The sequence below is a fragment of the Ambystoma mexicanum genome, chromosome 4p, assembly GCF_040938575.1.
Source record: "Ambystoma mexicanum isolate Mex_15411 chromosome 4p, UKY_AmexF1_1, whole genome shotgun sequence".
In the NCBI taxonomy this organism is placed as follows: Eukaryota; Metazoa; Chordata; class Amphibia; order Caudata; family Ambystomatidae; genus Ambystoma; species Ambystoma mexicanum.
Genome location: NC_090927.1, coordinates 693,975,072 through 693,997,930, shown reverse-complemented (window position 1 = coordinate 693,997,930; position 22,859 = coordinate 693,975,072). Strand labels below are relative to the sequence as shown.

General features: G+C 44.5%; 1 protein-coding gene across 1 annotated transcript in view; it reads left to right on the top strand.

Moving 5' to 3' along the window:
- LOC138453424 (CD109 antigen-like) overlaps nt 1-22,859 on the top strand; it is a 349,776-nt gene that overhangs the window by 203,454 nt on the left and 123,463 nt on the right. The window contains exons 22-24 of the mRNA XM_069606257.1: nt 5,092-5,236; nt 9,855-10,031; nt 13,780-13,861. Coding sequence (XP_069462358.1) covers nt 5,092-5,236; nt 9,855-10,031; nt 13,780-13,861 — 404 coding nt within the window. The remainder of the gene's footprint in view (nt 1-5,091; nt 5,237-9,854; nt 10,032-13,779; nt 13,862-22,859) is intronic.

The following is a 22,859-nucleotide window of genomic DNA, read 5'->3' as shown; positions in this document are numbered from 1 at the left end:
TAATCGACCTCAAAACGAAGCACATTATTATAAGTGCGATTCCACTTTACACCAAAAGCAGAATCAACTCAGGTTACTAGAGGCCAAACAAGACAAGATTCATATTCTAGCAAAATGAGAAGAGACGGCTGAATCAAAACTCAGCAGATGCAACTCATGCCAAGAGAGTGAAGGTCATACCAATAGAAGGAACGAACAGTAGCTACATCTAATTGAAACTTAAGAACAGAATATCCTGTCTCTGAAAGATCAAGATAAGGAAGCGTAGGCAGGTGGCAAGCCGAATAAGAATTAAATGCACACATTGAGAGAAACTAGGCAAATTCACGGTGTCTGCATCACGTGTCCATCCGAGCGAGGAGAAGCACAAGTTCACAACCACACATAACATCCGCCCAGGAGAAGATATCGTAACTTTCCCAGACACAAGATGCAGTTTCGAGGCCAACCACAGTAACATAATTGACACATTGTTGTTGAAGTGATGATTTATTGTAATCTTAATTGGAGGAAGGCCGAGTAGCAGAGGGGGGCACCCTGCACCTGGCTGACCATTCTGCATGCTGCTAAGTAAAGTGAAAATTTATGCATGGGGTTGGTGCCAACCCAATCACAATGGACCACACAATCTAGGGTCCTATAGTAGTAGAACCAAAGGGACGTTGTACTTTTAGTGACGTCTACAGTAGTTATTTTGAAGGAAGGGCTTAGACACCCACCTGACAGTATTTACCCAATCCCTTCACTCTGTTACCATATAGAGATATAGCACCTATATTAAAGTTACCTTTTCCGAAACAGTAGAAATGCTTATTAACTTTTCAGTGTTACAAGTCACTTATGACAAATTATCAGTATAAATGATTTTTTTTTTATGAAGTTCATTGGAGATGAAGCGAGACGGACTATCGCATCACTGCTGATTGCCATGACTCAGTTTTTTGTACTCCCTTTGCCAAACCATTGAGTTGTCCTTATTGATTGGTGTTGGAGTAATAAATCTGCACCCCTATCCATCTCAAGGTGCAGCTATCTCGTCTTAAAGTACTTTCAGAGCAATTTCTCGGCTATATGGGCTGGCCGGGGGTCTCCTGAGTACACGTGCACTGTCCCCAAGTCCAGCCGCAGTCCTAGGGAGCCCCGGCAGGGTCCCATCACTCCCCAGAGAGAAAAGATGCAATACAGCCCAGCCAGAGCAGCAAGGTGGCTGGGGGGCTGTCTCCAGCCTTGGGTGCCTGCCTCATGTGGGATGACCAACCCCAAGTCCAGCAGCAGACATGGGGTGACCCGGTGGTGTCCCTGTCCCTCCCCGGAGGCAAACGCTGTAATGTGGCATGGGCCGCAAGATGCCCGGGGTTGCTGCCTTCCATGTGTGTTGACCATCCCCAAGCCCAGCGGTGGTCCCAGGGAACCCCGCTAGGGTCACCATCCTTCACTGTCCAATGGTGGTGCCAGGGAGCCCCCGGCAAGTTCCTCATCCCTCCCTGGAGAGAAGAGATATAACACAGCCCAGCCAGAGCTGTAGGACGGCTGGGGGTGATGTCCCCAGACTTGGGCGCCTGTCTACCATGTGGGTTGACCATAAACAAGCCCAGCGGCAGTCATGGGGGGCCCCGGCAAGATCCACATCCCTCCCCAGAGGGAATAGCTGTAAAGCAGTGTGGCTAGAGCTCCAGGATGGCCGGGGTTGATGTCCCCAGCCATGGGCGGCTGTCTCCCATGTGAATCGACCACCCCTAAATCCAGCCGCAGTCCCAGTGAGCCCTGGCAGGGTCCCCATCACTCCCAGAGGAAAAAGCTGCAATACAGCCCAGCCAGAGCTCCAAGGTGGCCGAAGGGCTGCCTCCGCCTTTGGGTGCCTGTCGCCCATCTGAGTTGACTGACCCCAAGGCCAGCGGCAGTCATGGGACAACCCGGCGGGGTCCCTGTCCCTGGCTGGAGGGAAAAGCTGTAATGCGGCTGGCCAGAGCTTCAAGACGTCCGGGGTGCTGGCCTTAGCCTCCTGTATCCCATGTAGGTCGACCGTCTCCAAGTCCAGCGGCAGTCCCAGGGAGACCCGCAGGGTCACCATCGCTCCCTGGAGGGAAAAGCTGTAATGCAGCCCAGCCAGGGCTCCAGGACTACTGGGGTGCTGCCTCCAGCCTTGATTGCCTGTCTCTCATGTGTGTGGACCGTCCCCAAGTGCAGCGGTAGTCATGGGCCGAGCCGGCGGGTTTCCTGTCCCTCCATGGAGGGAAAAGCTGCAATGCGGCACAGCAAGAGCTCCAGTACGGCCGGAGGTACTGCTCCCTGGCCTTGGGCACCTGTCGCCAATGTGGGTTGAACATCAACAAGTCCAGTCGCTGTCCCAGGGAGCCCCAGCAGAGCCCCCCTCCACACCTGGAGGAAATAGTTAACGCAGCCTAGCCAGAAGTCAAGAATGGCCAGGGGTGCTGCCCCTGGCCCTGGGCACCAGTCTCCCATGTGCATCAACCATCCCCAAGTCCAGCGGCAGTCCAAGGGAACCCCGGCAGGTTCCCCATCCCTCCCTGGGGGGAAAATCTGTAACACAGCCAGGCCAGAGCGCCGGGATGGTCGGGGGTGAGGTCCCCGGCATTGTGCACCTGTCTCCCATGTGGGTCACATGGCCCCAGGCCCAGCAGCAGTCCCAGGGAGCCCCAGCAGGGTCTCCATCCCTCCCCGGGGGTAAACGCTCTGATGCAACCCAGCAAGAGCTCTAGGACGGCTGCAAATGCTGCCCCCGATCTTGGGCATCTGCCTTGCACATGGGTCGACCATCCCTCAGCCCAGCAGTCATCCCAGGGAACCCCGGCAGTGTCCCCATCCCTGTCCAGAAGGAAAAGCTCTGAAGTGGCCCAGCCAGGGATCCAGGACGTCCGGTGGTACTCCAACAGGCAACGGGCAAAACAGCCCCCCAACTCCACAATCTTTTCTCTGGTGCTCCTTACTGCTTCCCAGAGATGGCAAAATGGGACCAGACTCTCAATTTTTCCCCCAGGGAAGGATCTGACCCTCCATGGGTGGATTCCTGAGGAGGCTGGCTCTACAGTCATACTCCAAGTGTGCCTCTGGCAAAATTGCCCAATGTTGTTTTGCCATCCTTGTGGGCAAATGGGTGCAAAACCGAACTAATTTGCCCACAAAGAAGGCAAAACAACATGCCATCTGGTTTGCATTTTTTGGGGGTGGTGATGGGGGACTGATTGACCTTTCAATCCTGGGGTGGCAAAATGGGGATCAGACTCTCAATTATTCTCCCCCCAGAGAAGCAGCAAGAATCTGCCCCTACCCAAGTGTGCCTTTTTTTGGCACATTGTTTTTTTCTTTTGCCTTCCTTGGGGGAAAATGGGTGCTAAACTGTACCCACCTGCCCCCAAAGAAAGCAAAACGTTGTGCCACCATATTTATTTATTTACAACAAGTCCTCCCCCAAGCAAATCGGGCAAAAAATTGCCAAGCAGCATGCATTTCTGTGGCTGCTCAATTTACATGCTGAAGCCAAAAGGCTTCAACATGTAAATTTCACTTCCTTATCACGTTAGCGCATGTAGCGTGCGCCGACGTGATCAGGTCTCACCCCCGATCACAGGCACGGAAGGGGAGGTCTTCCCCTTCACAGCCTGGGGGTCGGTCAAAGGAGCGGAGCAGCAGGGGGTGATCCACCCCCAGAGGTAAGTAGTGCGGAGGACAAGCTATCTCCTCTACATGGCACTCTACAGCCCACTCCTTGGGATCCTTCCTCCCAGCACTTAGCCAGTGGACTCCTCCCTGGAACCTCTGCACTTCCCTCCCGGGCTCACCAGCCCTTGTCCATCCCTAATTCCCTCCTCCCACCTACCTTCCTTACCTTCTGCACTTCTCTTCGCTGCACATACACGTCCAAATGCCACAAGGCTTAGTGGCCATATTTGTATACTTACTGTTCTTTTGCAATGTATTTACTCCCCTTGTTCCTTCCCCATTTGCCTTGAGGCCCTTGGAAACACGATTTTATTGTATAAGCACCTAACAAATGATCAATAAATAAATAAAATATGCAGAAAGCCAATAAAAAAGGCAACATCTGCACCGCATCATGAAGAAACATTGTAATGTGCACTCTTTGATCATCACAAAGAAACTGATTAACAAGCTCTCTTTAGCTATGCCTAAAAATGGAGATGGGGGGGGGACTCGGGTGGAACAGATGGAGGGCTATTTATTTGGAGATCAGGTTTATAATAGTAGTTTGTTTTCTTGGGGCTATTTACAAATTGCATCTATGTTTTTAATTTGGGTTGCAGATAAATACAAAACAAGGGTTGGTAAATCCAATAGGTCTGGCTTCCTGAAAGTACATTTCCTTATCCTGGTGGTGCAGGGCAGGTTTTAGAAAATGAGCCACTAGAACAATTTAATGCAGGAGAAATGTGAAAAACACATCCAAGTTATACATAGCAAGGAAACACAACATGATTTTAAAAGTATTCACAAATCGTTTCTCTACACAAGCAGCTCCACTCGCTCCTACAAAATGGATGCCAATAGACCAGAAAATGTTCCACTATGCACTCGTTTTGCATCACTGAGCAGGCACAAGGCTCTTCTCTAAATATGTATCTTCAGGAGCTCTGGCATGGAGCTACAGCTGTCCTTAGAGGAACTGGAGAAGATAGTTCGAAAATAATGTTTGTGGTTGAAACACCCTCTTCATGTTGTGTTATGTTTTATACACGTTATGTTTTTTATGTGTCATGTTATTTTATTAGGTTTCAGTGGGTTTATTGGTACTCTGTTGGTCACGTGGTGTTACCGTGCCACGGCTTGTCTGGAAAGTATTGTGTTGCACTCTATTGCAGTTAGCTTGATAAATCAGATGGTGAAATATCAGATTGAACATCTAAGTTTGGTATTTTAGATGCAGCAACCACATTGACTGAAAAGACCAGTGAAAACGTCTATGTTATGATGAACCTAATATAATTGTGAAATACTTATTTTCATTCTACTGGGCGAAACTGCTTTGCCTCTGGTAAAAAAAAAAATAAAAAAAAAAAAAAAAAAACATTGCCTCTGGAGGAGAGCAAACCTTTGTCCTTTTTGTTTTAATAGCCAGAAGGAATACAACAATTTTATTCACAGTCTATCTTGCTTCAACTGGCTGGTTCAACACCACAAACAGTGACAAAAGGGTTAACCTTCGTGTTTCCTAATAACGTGGTCAGTGGCAGTGTGCAGGCCTATGTCACTGCTGTAGGTAAGAAATACATTATTTTACTACTCGCCATAATAGAACATGATATCTGCAACAAAGCTCAGTTTCTAAAATGTGTTTTAATTCATGTATTTAAGGATGTCTCCTGCTATGCTAAACCAGATTCACAGTCTCTAAATGGACAACCACCTGTAAACAGGAGTCATTGCAGAGCCACCATACATATATTGCATTATTTAAATTTGTGTACAATATGTTGGTTGCACCACTTTATTATTTTCAAATGTACTTTTTAAAAGAGTAGTACTTCATGCCTCTGTAGGCTGGACTGCCCACTTCTAGCTCTGTGCGCTGGAAAATAATCAGCTTTCTAGGGTGGATTCCTGTTTCATGTGCCCAATGTGCCGCTGCCTCTAGCCCCTTTAATTGCCGCCTCCCAATTGTGGCATCAATCCAAAGTGCCCTTACATCTCACCTCATTGCCAGGAAGAGAGGGCGGCATGAGTGCGTGAGTGCGGCATGGCAGAGGTAAAAGCGGCATGTCACAAAGAAGGCAGAGCCCCTAAAGAAAATTAGGGGGATTCACGGGCCCAGGACGAGGTATATGGTTGTCCATGGTGTTAAACGAAGCCAATTCACTTGCATCCAGAATGTTCTGCTTGCAGTCCATGAACTGTTAATGACCCTAGCACCACTTGCATCAGAAGGCACAGGTGGCGTGGGTATGATGTGCATACATGGATATCGAATTTGGCGACTGATGTTGCATGCGAGTAGGAAAATGGATGTGTCATGGGATTAGCAACATAGCCAATACTGGAGGCACCCCGCTTAATTCTGATGGTGGAGGATGACCGTAAGACCACTTACATGATGCATGTGATTTGCAAGGCATTATGAAAATCAGCTCAATGACCAGACAATGAATGACAACAGGGAGGAGAACTTCGTGGTCACTGATCTTAAGTGCGGGCGAAGGATCAAACAGAATCATAGCACATGACTGTGTCTGTGTGGTTATTTTCTTATAATTATAAGTGTTTTTTTGGTATGAGAAGTAGTCAGTGAGATGATAGCTTAGCTCCAGGTGTGAGGAGCAGTATACAGTGAGTAGGGCTACATTATATGGGGGCTACATGCAGGAGCCTCCATATGATTCAAGGCACACCAGGCTTTCCTCAGAATAGCTGTGATGATGTGGTATGCATGAGATGCGACGGAACAAATCCACCAGTATAATATTTTGCTAATGAACTGGGAGAAAAGAGGCAACGCTCCCTTTTCTTGCAGATGTCAACGAGCAGATCACGCATTCATGCATTTTAGAATCGAGGCCACTTCTGACTCACTGTTGGGGGGAGACCTTGCAAAGTTTACCATGACCAATGGGCTTCCCAGGGTTGACTCGAAAGCAGAGCAACAGACATGGTACTGCTCCGTAGCGTTTCTGTTTCTGATTGGAGGAGGAGGATCAGGTCCTCAAGCACTTACTACGCAGATGTAGCTGATGATGCTTTGAAGTCAGAACTGTTTGTGGAAGATTCAAAGGATCTCTATGAAGGAGTTGGTGTCAGCGATATGGGTCTGCAGTAGGATATGTGTGCTCCAAACGCAGCTTGTGACCCCACTTGCGGGTGTGACACTCTATGCATTCAGTGGGTCATTTGGGTTTCCTCAGTGTTGTTCCTGTGTGCAGCTATTGTGGACTTCTGTAAACTATTTACCCACAAAGGGTTTTGTGAAGGTTGCTCTTCATTGTACTGTTCTGTATTATATAGGGTCAGGGCCATCTCTACCTCAAGTTGCTGAAGCATATCTGTCGGGTAGCAGGCATAAGGTTTAATGGTGGGCATTTCTTAAAGGGTTGCAGTTGCCCAGTATGGAGTCCATATTATCCTGCCCACACATCACTGTGATATTAGTCCCTTGTCTAAGCAAATTGATTTAGGATGCTTATGTTTGTTTTCGTATTAGTTTACAACCCTTTCCTGTAATCGTAGAATTGGTAGAGAGACTAGAGATTGACCTGATGTTAGCTATAACTCCTGAGTCCAGATTTTTTTTATTTTTAGGAAGTTAGTTAACCCGGTCATAATTTCATGCCCGAGCACCTCGTCTTCATAGGACCACCAGTTATTTATACAATTGATACAAGGAAAGGATACCTTTGCCGCTATGTTAAGCATCCATCCTGGTGTTGGGTCAATGGTAATAATTGTCCCTGTGTTGGCCACAAAGGCTATAATAAAGAAAACATGACAAATTATACAATCCTGATTTGGGAAAGTCTTTTTCAGGATAACTGGGAAGGGGCATTGAAGGGTTACGAATTTGAGCTAGACTCGAATGTACCGTCACTGACATTCCTGTGCCAGTTGCAGAACTATTGCCATAACTGACACGTGGAGGGTCTCTACACAGTTCTCCTGAGTATGATTATAAAATGGCCGAACCCCACATAAATGTAGGAAACAAACCACTGTAACAATGTATTGCGTATAAAGTGGTCCTCAGAAGGGTTTTTGTGCCTTTTTAAATACATTCTAGAAAATGTTTGCTTACTGTCCATCCCGCTAAAGTATACTTTCTTTCCAAATGTATTTTGATCCAACATTTCATGAGAAATTCAGAGGCTGAGTGTGGGAATTGACAGCTTTTTCCTTCAGCGGTTGTGCACATGAGAGTAGTGGGGTATGAGTGACTGCTGCCAAAGGCTGTTAGTGGCACGTTAATAGAACTTCAGTGAAAGTTAACGTTTTCTGTAGGTGGTTGTCTCAGTATTGTTAATTTACGGTTGGGTTTTGTTGCATTCTCTATGGGTGAAAAGGAACCCAAGAAAGGGGTCATGGCAGGCAGTGTCTGACAATCAGGCTTACTGCAAGAATGGTGGTGTGGTAAAAATGGTGCTAATGTGGTGGTAATTCTGTTACTGCCACATTACTGCTGCATTAGTGCACCACTGTACTATGAGTTTGGTGGTTAGGTGGAGGATAAACCTCCTGCAAAAAGCTGGAGGTAAATCCTCCACATTACTGCCAACAATCCACAAAATTGACGGAATTACTGCTGGAGGAATTACCACAAGTGGTCATTCTGTTGCGATCCCTATGGAGTCAAAAAATTGGGAATTACACTGCCCTACCACCACTTGTAATCCTGCAATAAATCCGGTGGACCAAGTAGCGGTAACAATAATTCCTTTTGGTGGTATTTCAGCAGATTCACAGTCAGGATACCACCAATCGCGTAATGAGGCCTAGGGCCTCATTACACGGAATGCGGTAAACCAGGGTGCTATTAGCACCATGGTTGCTGCCGGTACCATACCGGTACCATAATGGAAGAAAGGGGAATTACCACCCCGTTCCAAGGTTGGCGGGGCGGTAATTCCCCCTTTCTCCATGGCCCTTCCCCATTCCCATTTTGGGAATGGGAATGGGGAAGGAGCTAATTACGGTACCGCAAATTGCAAATTGCGGTACCATAATTAGCACCAAGGTCCCTTTGCGGGTCCCAACTTTAATGGCTGGTCTACACCAGCTGTTAAGGTCGGGTCCCGCAAAGGGACCTCGTAGTAAGGCGGTAAGGGTTTACCGGTACCGGTGCCCTTACCGGTACCGGTAAACCCTTACCACCTACCGTGTAATGAGGCCCATAGAGCCATGTATTACCTTCTTCATTGTCCTGTAGAACCCACTCTCTCAATTCCAACAGAAGACACAGATGTCAATTTCCCTCTCCAAACGAATGTATTTATTTGAATTTGTATAGCACACATCGGCCCGGGGGCATCGTGGCGCTGTTATAGTATGCTCACTTGGTACAGGAATATATTACAGCAGGAGCGTAGGGCAGGAAAGTACATGCTTTACGTTACAAACAGTCAGTATGTAGAGGAAGGTGAAGAGACGGGTTAGTTGTACAGAGTGGTTTTCAGTTGTTTGCGGAATGCGGTGTAGGACTTTTCATTTCTTAGTGCAGTGAGTAGAGCGTTCCAGTTTTTTGGTGCTAAGTTTTGAAAGCTGGACCTGCCTGCTTTCATTCTTTTGCAGGTGTGTATGTGGATCTGGTTGGTCAGCTGGGATCTCGTGGGCCTGGCGGACAAGTTGAGGGTGATCCTTTCAGATAATGCCAGGTCAACAACCCTCCTCCCGACCTGATGCCATGTGCAAACCTTGCACTTCCCCCTTCAACCACAAATGATGGGTCCATACCTTCTCTGCCAAATTCATCACTCCCTGGAGCCAGAACAATGCCCCTTCAATGCAATCTGCCTGTGTTAGTCTGAAATAGGATTGAGGGCTGCCCGCAGAGGCTTTTTTGGTGGCTATTGGAAGTGGTCCACATTTCCCTAATTCCGAGGCTTAGATGGCCACAGTAATGAAATTGATGTAGTCTTCTATACATCTAGAGGTGAGAGACCCAACGGTACTTGGACCATACGTGTAAATTAGAGCAAGTGGGCTGATTTGCATTTGTGGAATTACCATTTCAGATTGGAAACCTGGAAACACCTTATTGGTTTATGGACTTCAGCATTAATGCGGTTATTTTAAAGTAATTAGTTCATTAATTTTATTGCAAAGCATTCTTTTTTGCACTTGTATTACAGCCATTTTTAAATGTATGTTTATGATGCCTGACTTTTTATTATCCAAAGGTGACATTCTTGGCCCCACCATTGATGGACTGGAGTCACTCATCCAGATGCCTTATGGGTGTGGAGAACAGAATATGATAAATTTCTGTCCCAATATCTACATTCTGCAATATTTAAATGCAACAGGCCAGACAACACCAAGTATTACGGAAAAATCCATCAATTACATGAACAATGGTTTGTATCTCTTTGTTATAGTAAAAGTGAAGTATAAATACTCTGGCTTCTGAAAATGAAATAAATAATATAAAGAATGTTGTCCTGTAGTTAGATACTGGCCGATCACAATGATGTATTATGGCTTTCACACTTGTTATGGGGGGTGGACATGACCGATACCGGCCTGCCAGCCCGAGCCTAGGTAGGCCTGAGCGAAGTGAGGGCCTCGACAAGGGCTGGTGGCTGTTACTGGCCATGTCTACCCCCCACACGGGGGGTGAAACCCATTCACACCCTGGGGTTTATCCGAGGTGCGAATGGTTTATTTTCTTTCCTCGGGAGATTGACTGAGCATGCAGAGGAGAAAAGAAATTGGCCAGGAGAGGGAGGAGCACCGGGACCAGAGCACAAAGCGCGGGTCCAGCAGCTAAGTGGGGAGGGAGCAAGAGGGCGGGGAAGGGGTGTGGTTTATTTTGGGGTGGGAGTTTGGGGAGGCTCCCTGTATTCTCTATCGCTATTCCAGCCACCTGATTGGATGAGCTTCCTTCCCCGGGTGCGAATATGGTTTAATTGAAACTGTTAAAGTAGGGTTATTACATAACTTATGAAAAGCTAAGAAATACTGGATGTGAATCTATTTACACTGCTTAATTCATGCGTTATTATTCCCAAATGTCTAAGGAAGCTGTTGATCAATAATGAGAGGGATAAAAGGCATTGCTGTGCTAACAGAACTCAAATGCCCCCACCCCAGGCTACATCTACAATCCCTTAGGAAAGTACACATTTGCACATGTTTGAGCTCCATACAGACGTAAGCAGTGACCCTATTCTAGTGCCAAAGCTATCAATGTTTACAAGGACAGCAGATCAAAACAAAGCCTTTACTAAAAAGATAGTTATTAGGTTGTGGTAAAATGTTATGAAATGCATTTATCTTTATACTGTAATGAGGTTTTCGGTATCACCCATATGCTGTTTTGAATACATTAGTGTAGACATGGAAGGCAGGGTGTATTAGAAGATTTACTGATAACGGTCGGGAGGAGTGGAAGCGCCAAGATTTGTATTATTCAAAATAAAGATGTCTACATCATGGTTTGCACTCACTTATTCTGTTACAGGCAAAAGTAGTGGTGTGTGCCTTATAGACTAACCTGGACAGGTGTGTCTTTACCAGTTTGCAGAACGTCATCTTATTGGACCCCCAACTGGGTGATGATGTGACAAAGAATGTTGCAGAAGGGAGTCTTAAAAGTGACCAGATCTACTATTGAAACAATTGTTCTTGCCCTGGATGGTTAGGAGTTTCGGGATGCCAGTGGAGCAGCGATGTTCTCTGTAGATATCAAGGCCCAAGCTCTGGAAGGGCTGGTGAGCCAGGTAGATAGGCTGGGCTGAAGGTTGTTCAAGCTATAGGTTATTTTAGGTTTTAAAAACAGAAACACCTTTGAAGCTTCAAAATGAATGTTCTAAATGATGGCTTAGCGGTCAAATGCTCACTGTAAGTGGCAATTCATCAGCTCTGGCAAGGTTTCTTTATGCCTTCACATTGGAAGATTCTATCTCGGGAGCAGGGTTTCATTTTGTGAGGAACCTCTTAAGGATGATTTAGCATTTGTTTACAGGCTAGTAGCGTGTTGTGTGCTTTCATGCACTCCTCTCGCCCCACCCATAAGATTAGTGGCTGAGTTTCCAGGGCTGTGTGAGGGAGCACATATTTAGGACTGAAGAGACAGTCGCTCCAAACATGCCCTCACTGGCAAACATGCAAAGGTAGTGGGCACGTGTAAGTGGATGGCAGTTTACTGCAGACCTGGTTGCTGCTGCATAGTTCTTCTTGATGAGTATGAAACTGCTACAGGGAACAATGTCAAGCCCACATTGACACCAGTGATAATGAGTCCAACCCTGTAGTCGAAGAGCAGGAAAAGGAGGAGCAACAACTGTTAGTAAAAGCCAAAATCACAGTACCTCAAGTAGCTGAAATGCTGATGGCATGGTACTTTCTGTACACTCAACTGCAGATAGAAGCCAACATGATTAGTGCAGAAATCTGTGTGTCAACAAGCCCAAGAAGCTCACCGCAATCCATGCAATTAATGGCAATGACATTTACATGCCACTGTGAAGGGCAGTGTGCTTATCCTATTTTCGAGAGTATAGCGGCTCTAAGTCTGTAATGAATACGTAGATGGTTGTATCTGCTCTCGGAGAATTGGTAATAGTGACATATTGCCACCTGCTCTGATTACCAGGTGTTGTGCCATGAAAAACCTGTGATCGCTGTTCCATGTGCCGAGGCAAAGATTAGATGAGGGCCCGCCCAAGCTGGCCTATCGCTGGTTTTTATTAGTAAAAGTGATATTAATTAAAACACCAAACCCTTTACCCACACCTTGGCACTAAGAAGATTGGGGGGAATTGCAGGAAAACGTGGGCAGATGTCGCATCACCACGACTTAGATTTCAGGGGCATTGCAATCCGACCCTTCATTGCAATCTTAGTTAAAACGATGTAATGATATCAATGATTCATATATGTTCTACAAGTTGAACATGCTCTTCATATTGCCTTAACCATGCAGAGAGATTTCACTGATCTGAGGGGCTTGCAAGGATTTTCAATGAATGCCATATTTAAATGGGAGAGTCAAGTATTCACTTCAGTGCACAGGAACTCACTCATCAAAGCCCCAACTGCTCTTGGAGATGTCCAGGCATATACTAACAGTCTATGAAAGATTGTTAGCCCTGGTTACTTCACTAGTATACTGTTAGAAACAAAATCTGGTTATTGTATTGGTCTGATATTTGATGGTTCCAGTTACTTCACTGGGACAATGTTAGGAGTGAAATCTTTGCTGGTGAATTCTGTCTCCCACTTGACTGGGGCAATGTTAGAAGTGTAATCCTTGCTGCTTGGTTCTGTCTCCCGACACGTGTCTCCCCGCCCCTTTCGTTTTTAACAGTATTCTAGTGAAGTAACTGGAACCATTGAACATCAGATTAATATAAAGCAAGGCTCTAAACTAATAAGAGGAATTGTGACAAACAGCAGTAACCGACAAAGACATTGTTCCAAACAAGAACCACTCAAGTCGCAGTGATGTAACTGAGACCAACAAAAAACTATCAAGGTCAAGGAAATGAACTGCCATTATTCTTTGCATATGTATGATTGAAGAAACAATCAAATTAAATTAGTTGGATTTAACAAAATACAAACAAGTCTCTTATTTTATTATGGCACGAGCACATACCAGGACTAACAATCTTTCATAGCCAGTATTCATAATCCTGACCAGTCACAGGATATAGCCCAGGTAGCAGCTGACCAGTCAGTCAAAATTTTCTTGCCAAGAAAAAGGGAAAGGCGCCAAGCTGTTGAAGACTGGATATTAACTTTTATAAATATACTAACAGTCTGGTGAGAGGTTTATGCAGCACTAGCTTTTTTTTTATGTTTCCTAAAAAGGATGTTTTTAATGCCAGGGTGCACCACATTGGAATGAATACACCAGCATATTAAAAATGTTGAGCCCCTTTAATAGGGGGCATTTTCTTAAAAATTACTCCATGCTACATTTGGAAGCAAAACACAAAGCCATTCGTATGGAAACGCTTTCATTTCTTGAAGATTTATTTGTACGTATAAACATGCACGCTCACATTTAAAATGATTGTTATGAAAGTCCTAACTGTGCCGCTCTAGCAGACGCCCTGATAAGAAAATGTGTAATCCTTCTTTTTAATTTTGCCATAGGTTATCAGAGGCAATTAACCTACAAGAGGGACGATGGTTCTTTCAGTGCTTTTGGAAATAGTGACTCTTCAGGAAGTACTTGGTAATTATTTATTTTCATTTTTGCACTTTAGTAAAAAGCAACTGTGAACTGCCTCCTTTCCTCTGCCTCCTTTTTCAGTGTAGACACATGCTTTCTCGCCATGTTCGAGTTCCGGTGTGTGTAATGCTGCAGCTTCTGCTCTTGTTATCAGCTTTTGTATATATAATCTTTTCAGGGTCCACAGGGTCCAATTATTTTACCCCAGTTGCTTGGTGGGTGGCTGTACCAGTAGGAAATTATAAAAGCTCTTATTATTTGTAGAAACCCAGGAGCCACCATTGTTTTGTCAATTAGTGATCGTGAGAGCGACTCAATTCAGTGGCCTGCAACCTGTGGCTCTCCAGATGTTTTGGACTACTACTCGCATGATTGCTCACCATCGACTATACTGGCTAAGGCTTATGTGAGTTGTAGCCCAAAACATCTGGAGAGGAAAAAGGTTGCAGACCTCTGCATTTGGATAATCTTCACGAAAATCACTGCCTTTCAAGATGTTAGATGGCCTAGAAAGGTGTCTTTGCTCTATCACTCACAGTACAGTAGATTAGTTCCCAATGCAAGGCATTTTACACTCGGGTCATACTAAATCTTTGACTGCTGACTTGGAGAGAAATGCCAAATCTAGTTGCTAGATTAACCTCCCACTGATGATGCGGTGCCCTTTCTGTGGATACTTTACAGAATGGTTTAGAATGTGTGGATGTTCATAAATTATGCCACGCTTAGACATTCAATGTACAAAAAGAAATGGAGAAACAAACAAAAGTCCTCACCGTTGTTCTTTTATTAGGATTACCGACATTATAATCAAATTGCTATAGTTATCTGACTCCTTCATAAACTTAGCTTTGTGTACATACGTGTTTAGTCAAATACGTTTGTATAGACCAAAGTTTATTATCAGTATGGTGTGACTCAAAAAGCTATTTAAAATAATATAAGAATAGAAGCATATATTGATAAGCGCTTTTGACTATTTACTAAAAAGCATTGGGGCAGTGTAGATGGACACCTGGTATCCTCAGTCTCCTTCCACTGTTTAACTACCACGTACCTTGCTCTTCCCTAGATACGGTCTCTAACGCTCCCCACATATGCCTCTAAAATGCTTAGAGAACTGAAAGTGCCACCTCCTCTTTTGGCCCATTTGGGATGTTAGCAATAGAACAGTGTGATCCAAAGGCCTGTGTGAACAACCAGCGCTAATACTCAATATTAAAAATGTGAAAAAGGCAGCGTTCAACATGAAATTTTGAGGGTGCCAGGACCAAGAACCCTCAGTGAGAAATAAGTTAAGTGTAATCAGTGAACTGCGCCAATTAACAATAATACAACAATTGAGTTATATTTTTAATTCCATTCCACAGCCTGACACGTGTTTCGAGCAAAGCTCTTTTTCAAAGGCGATGAACCTTGTCCAAGAAGAATCTTGATATTACTTGCAATTGCAATAACAATTAGAGGAATTCAGCCTTCCGGCAACAACAGTATCCAAGAGAGAGACTTGGATACTGTTGTTGCCGGAAGGCTGAATTCCTTGACCATGTGCAGCACATATCCCCCTGCCTCTGACTAACTAGCTGCTACTTGCATGTTGTCTAAATGTGCCGGCCACCCACTAACAGGGGTCTAACCAGCCTCCCTGAATCTATGATGCTTCCTCCCACCAAAAGGATGTGAGCATGATTCCCACACAAGTAATTTAGTGGCTTCGCCTGCTCTTAGTCCCAATTGTCACCTGATAGGATGTGTCTTGTCGACTCACTACAAGAAATTAACATTTATTGGTGCAATATTTGCCTCCGGCAATCTCTGCAGCTCAAACTAAAATGACACAAGTGTGACTCAACCACAGGCTGCACTCATGGATTCAATGCTCCTCCTGCTCCTCTGAAGCACAAGCTGGATGCAGGGTTTATTTTTTCACTGTACATGTCTTGCTTACAGACATTATAACACAGAATGCCTGGTTTATCAAGCATCTCTCGGATTGTCTATCAGTGTCTCAAACTTCCACCAGATTTCATAGGTGTTGTTCACCCACTTGAAGTCACTGAAGGAGTCACACAGTTATGCATAAACAAAACATTAACGTGCCATAATTCTACCGCTCCCTATCCTTTTTCCCGCTCAACTATTGTAGCTCAATCGAGTTTATTAGTCCTTCCTTAAATGTTGTAACCTTGTGCCTCATCAGGGCCTTGGCAGTATCCCGGTAATACCGCAGGGAAACCGCCAACGCAAATAGCTTTACCGCGAATCAGTCCAGCGCTATTTGTGCCAGATCCTGAGCAGCGGTGCAGTGGTAAATTCCCATTGCCCATTGGGTTTTTTTGGCACTATAAAAAAAACTTCAGAATGGGAAGATTTTTATCTCCAGCAAAAGCTGGAAGTAAGACCCAAAACTTTCCGCCCAACTCGTGCTTGGGCCAGCCTTAAATGAGGCGGTAATAGCATTACCGCTGCATTTAAGGGCTTCCGCCCAACTCCTGATGAGGCCCCCTGTCTCTAGAAATGACTCCCTGCCTCTCTGAAAGCTGCTTGAGACTGAAAGAGAGCTCCAGTCACATGTTCTCCTTTATATGCTGTTAAGGATTTTAAAGATGCAGCACACTCTAGACCAGGACTCTTTCTACTGGCCAGGGATGTGGCGCATAATAAAAACGCTTTCAAGTTTTACATTCAGATTCCGTTTTTGAGAAGGTAGCCAACCCGTCTCACACCCCCCTTAACGTACACCCCGTGTCGCAATGGACCATGAACCATGTCGGTGTGTAATAATGAAATATTTATATTGAATTTTGAATAAAAATCAAACCCATTCAATATAGGGCAGCAATCACCAATGTGGTGATAATTAAGCAATAAAATGATAGGATACACTTAGTTTAACCTTCTAACATCAGATACAAAATTCACAAATGAATGAAAGCAAGATTACTTTTCGGGTAGCATTTTCAAATAGCACTGCAGTTAGGCATTCCCACTGCAACACTCCCTCAAACCCCTGTTAACCAAGTTTGTGGGTGGAGAGGAGTAGCAAGGATTCAGGTATACTAGGCAAAAATCAGAATGAAAATCCAACCTACCACCCCTGAATGGTAGACCAAAATCTGATGAAGCTCCCTTGAAAAATGAGCAAAATGGCACTCGGATTTACTAAATGGTGATTTAACATGTGAGGTTGAACAGATAAGACAAGAATCTGTGTGGTTGTATCAAAGAAGCAAGACAACTCACAAGCTACCAGTCAAGGTACTAAACAACGGGCATACAGTTTGGAAAATCGACTCTGGGGAGGAAAAACATTGCAGCAAGAATCACACATGGCAAAATTGCAATTTCTTGGTTTTCACGGGTTTAAAATGTGCAAACAACTTAGGAATGGGGCTAAACAATCAAAATCGGAAGTCGTTTTTAATGCTATGGTACAAAGGCACATAACAGGTATGATACTAAAGTGGAAGGATGACTCAGGATGGGTGACAGCATGGGATTCTTTAAGGAAAGGAAAAATCGGATTTTACACGGGAAACACTTTCACAGGCAACTAGGTTTTGTTAGAAAAAGGATTTATTCTACTGCTACTATATTTTTAATGGCTAGATTGTTAAAGAAAGACACGGTACACAAGGAGGTTACTTGCAAGGTTAACCTATCCACCCCGTGTTCATCTCTATGGGAAATTAATTAAATTATTCTAAAATAGTACTAAGGATTTACACAAGGACTGAATTGATTTAGAAAGAATTGTGCTAACACCTGGAGATTAACTCAGAATTTTCTAAGGACAGGATACACAGAGGATTCTAACAATTCAAGAATTAACTTGGGTACTTATAGGATTTCTTAGAGGGTTTCTTATAGGGTGAGACAAATGGCAAGGTAACAGAATGGTGTATGCAGCATTTTGGATATTAGGGAGTGGTGATAATTACAAGAAGCACTCGAATTGGGTCGTTTGGACAGCTAACCGGGTTTCTGCACAGCGGGACATGTGTCTGGTCACTGTGCAGCAGCGGCTCTCCTCTAGGCACACAGCAAGGCAACCCGGGTCTGGTCACAGTGGACAGTGGGGTGCATTGGCTGGGCAAGGACAGGTCTGGATTTTCCCAAAGGGGTCAGCAGCCTTTTCTCCATTCTCCCTGAATTATTGGGATTTTTGTAGGGATTTATCCTGGATCAGTGATTCTGCCTGGATAGGAGGTTCTGCCTGGATATGGATCAGCTTCCTCTGGCTGGATCTGGAGTCTTGCAGGTTGAATGTGGAATGCCTGGATCGCTGGGTGTTGATTTGTGAATGAATGATTCTTGAATGTCTGTTTCTTGGAAAGTCCTGACTCTCGCTAAGCTTCATCCTTTTATCAACCGGATGACTTCAGAGGATTTTTACTATGTGGGCAGAACTAAGCTGGATATATCTCTAAGATCGGATAGGTCAGGCTGAGGATGCCGCTGCCTCACTGTAAGCAGAATGGACCCATGGAAGTGACATCACTTTTAGTGTGGGTGTTTTTATGAGGTGCTTTGTTTAACCACAGTTATTTTTGCCAAAATCAGTTATGAAACAAAACGCTTATATTTACAATTGTTAGCCTCCCGAAAATCAGATGGGCAGACCCCATATTTTACATTGAATATGCCGTTCCAACTCCCAAGTTTGTGCAGTGCTGTTTTGTCCGTTCCGGCACTTTCTCACAATTTCTATGGAAAATATTTCCCCTAAAATTCTAAAAATGGATATACCTAAGCCTATTAATGTCAGGCATATTTTCATTTAACTTTCATAACTGTGTCATGTACGGTTTTTCCAGAAATGCCCCTTTAATACCATTTGCATCCTGCACATGCTAGGATAACCCACATCGTCTCATTTTAATTGTGCAAAAATCACATTAAAACCATCCTAATTTCACATTACTGCATTTTCAGATCACTGAAATAAATGTCATAAGATAAACAGTCTTTTAAATGAAGCAGGCTGGCTTTGTTCCCAAAATTGAGCAGTCTTTACAACCCCCCCCAGCCAAATGTCTTGCTCTGGTCAGCTTTGCCCAGAGGTTGCTATGACTCCCCTTTGATCCAAGGCAGTAAAAGTGGAGGAAAGGTGTCAAAGGAATTCACACCTCAGTGACTGGGCTATCCATTGTCCCATGCTGCAGTAAGGCCACTCAGTCTGACAAAGTCGCCACTTCCCAAACTTCTAGGCCATTCATGTGGTGAAGGAACTTCCTTTCCCATGGGGCTGGTACATTAGAAGTGCCTGCTTTGCAAAACTGGTTTGACAGCAATTCTTGGGCTTAGCCAGGATGCAGAAGTTATTTATTTGGGGGGGGGGGAAAATACACAAAGTATAATTTACCTATATTTTTGCAGCCTTTCTCCCCAACATATACAGTTTTGTTTCTGGACATTTTACAGTATCTTTTCTCATTTTGCTCCCATACTGTCATTTCATTTCTCTGCAAGGCAAAGTAACACAGGTTCATTTTATTTTCATATTCACTTAAAAAATGTGGTTTTCCTCACATTTTGCTTTCTGAAAGCTTTCATAGCTCTGGTCAATTTATGTGCACAGGGATATGTTCAAGAAAAGGGTTTCTTTGAAACTGACACCAAGCAAATGGAGAGGGATAGCTTCCTTTGAAGAGTTTTGCCTGTGTTATTTTGTTGCAAAAGTTAAACGCTGGCCGTGTGGCCTGACATGGCTTTCTCTGCTTTTCCTAGACTTTATTTGGCAGAACAATGCTGTTCAGGGTGGAGTAGCCCTCATTTGATGATGTTCAGCCTGAACATAGATGGACATGGCTGGGTTTTACTGGAACCAAACTTGTGTGATGTTTTAAAGATGGAAATAGCACCAGTGCAAGGTCATTTTAAACAGAGAACATTTTCTTTTTCTGTTTGAAGTTTTGAGCTGACAGCATAACAGCACAGACCCCTTCTGCCTTGGAATCCTTCTCTTTTTGGATGCACATGAAAAAATAGATGCAGCCATTCTCGGGGTGTCTCTGTTCCATCTCGCCCCATATGTGCTCAGCAGACATAGCACAGCCATTATTTCTGTAGCTGCTAAAATGCAGTTTTGTGATGCCAGGCAATACGTGCTTCACAAACACAGCGCAGCCATGATTGTTTTTGCAACTGCTAAATGCAGTTTTGGGATGCAGGGATTTCTGTTGGGTGGGTAAATGTACCCACAATGCCATGCGGCCAAACTAGGTCAAACCTCTCTGGGATGTTCTGACCCACTAGGCCCTGCACTGCAACATCACTGTGTGCTGCTTTCATCATAAACAGAATGGCCGCCGAAAAGCCCTACGTGCACTAAAAATCTGAGAAGTGCACAGGGAAACCAGAATATAGGCTGCCAAATCTACTCTTCCTGTGTCAGTGGTAGATCAGGAGACCACACTGCCAAAACCTGTCATTGGGCTGCCCACAGAGTGAAATGGAACTACCTGAAAAGGCAGTGCTCATTGCCAGGAAAACCCAGAAGTGCTTTAAAATCTGTTTTTCCTTGACTGTTGAAATTGCACAATCATGTTCCCCAAACAGCACTGAAGAACCAACATCCTTGTGGTGTGTTCATCATCACCTTATTTAAGGAATCCCCATAAGCACGATGTCAGGAGAAGTACATTTCATCACAAAAATATCCACATTCAAAAAGGTGCTTGCCTGGGAAAATATGTCAGAATATGGGCGCAGTACCGCCGCTCGACTGTGTCAAAGCTGTCATTTGCTTATACTGGCAGTTTAAAACTCGTTCCTTAAAATCAAATTGTGGAAAAGAAGAGACTTGCCATCAAAAGCAATATAGGTTGCTACAAAGCAGTTTCTATGTTTTGAAAAGACTGGAATTAACAGATTTGTGTATATTTGTTGAAAATGTAAGGTTTATTTTAGCAAAAGACAATTTTGAAAAAAGTGTTTTACAGTGAACTGAGGCCAGCCACACAGGACTTCAAAAGCACATTCCACAGTTTGTCCCAAACAAAGATGCCTTCCCTTTTGCTCTCTGCCCAGGAACTATCATTTAGATGCTAATGAAAGAAGGAGGGGATTTTGCTCTGCTTCTCTGGGAGAGACAATAGGCTTCCTGTACTGAAAGGGAATGCAAATTCAGGTGTCAACAGAAATCATCTGCCAGCAGGAAGAGAGCCCTGGACTGCTCTGGGTGCAGCAAACCATGGAGGCGGGGCCAGACAGATTTGTGTATCTGAAACTGTAGAAAATATCTTTTTGGAAAAAGACTCATAGAGAACTGTGCAAAATTTGTAAAAATCTGTAATTTATAGGTTGTTAATATGAAAATTCTGCTCACAGTTTGAGACTACTGTCACAACTGAAATTAAGGGAGGAGGATTTCAATCCCCTCTCCTGAACCACAGAAGCCGAATGGATCGACCCCTCCCACCGTGGTTGGCACGGGCGCCTGGATGTTCGAATTACAGGTAGCCACGTGGCAGCCAATGGGGGGAAGAAGGAGTTAGGGAAAGGGGATGGACAAATAAAGGGAAGGAAGGGAAGATAACAAGACATAAAACGACAAAAGACCTCTACAATTCCTGACTAGATAGCTTAATACTCCTGCAACCTGACCTGATTCTATCTTCAGTAATTAGTTAACACATAACATGCCATCCTACACAAATCGTGAGCAAACATGGATTAGCACAACATAATGCACATAGAAAGGTGCTTTTCTCCATTTGGAAAAGCGAATAACTGGAAATGACTTAACACCATAATACACTGATAATGAACAGAGAACATTGAGACGTTCACATGCCTCACAAAACATGGATTAACATAATACCCTGCACATAGAAAAAACTTAATAACTGGAAATGCGGATTAGAAGAGTTGAATTTTCCCTGGTGCTTAGAACGTGAGGAAAACAATGTGCCGGCTACCAGACTGGCGTTTATATTGCCCAAAACCAAGGATTTATGTGCCTTCACTTAACTTTTGGTCCGGACGTTTTCATCAGACGTCCGGACATAAATACTTGAAGCTTCTGAATTACTCCATGTTAATGCCGTAAACCGGCCAAGCAAACAAACATAGAAACACTTAACTGATGGTCCGGGAGCCGACTGCGGCTGACCCGGACCTGTAGCTCTGAAGCAGATTAAGGAGCGTGTGCCGCCGCTCCCCAGGATATAAAGATGTCTTGCGACATAACCGGCATGACTCCTTCCCGCCACTCGCTTACACCTTCAGCGTTCCTGCTTCGCTCCTGCCGCCGTCGCCGCCGCCGCCCATGCTCTCCAACATTAATGAACAGCACATGAGCACGGGCAGGCGGCCGTTAAGAGCCCAATCCCTAATTGCAAAGTGCCGGCAGCTGAGTACCGACAGGCCCAAGGAACTACACATTTCCCCACGCCTGCTGGGAATTGTAGTTTTTAGATATGCCGTACCTGCTTCCTCCTGCACCACAGGCCCTTATTCCTGACAACTACTCTGGACTCTGTGCGATGTTCAGAGACAGGACTACCAAAATATTGATGTTGTAGCAATTTTGATAATGCTAGGAATATGAAATTTCACAGGATTATGCCCAGATGTCATGCGCGTATATGGAGAAAAGTGTGGACAGATCTGACACTGGGTAACCAACCAAAAGCGCGAAAAACTGTCTATTTTGAACCGAAGCTCTCACTGAGTTGGCACTCGGACGGATACGTGCTCTACTAAATCTGTGATGTGAATATGTATTATTAGCAAGTTGGTGATATTGTAAATATGATTTATGGGAAAATAGATTTACTGTACTGAAACAAAGGGGAGGTACTCCCTGGATTGTAAAATGCCACATCATCATGAAACCATGTGTTCCTTCTCAAATCAGGAGAGAGGACAGACCCTGACCAACAGGATTCCTAGAGGGTGTGCCTAGTATAATTTATCCTACCCACCCTTTAGGGAAATACATAAATAGGGACAGTTTAGGACCTAGAGGGACACACAGATTCGCCCATCAACTGAT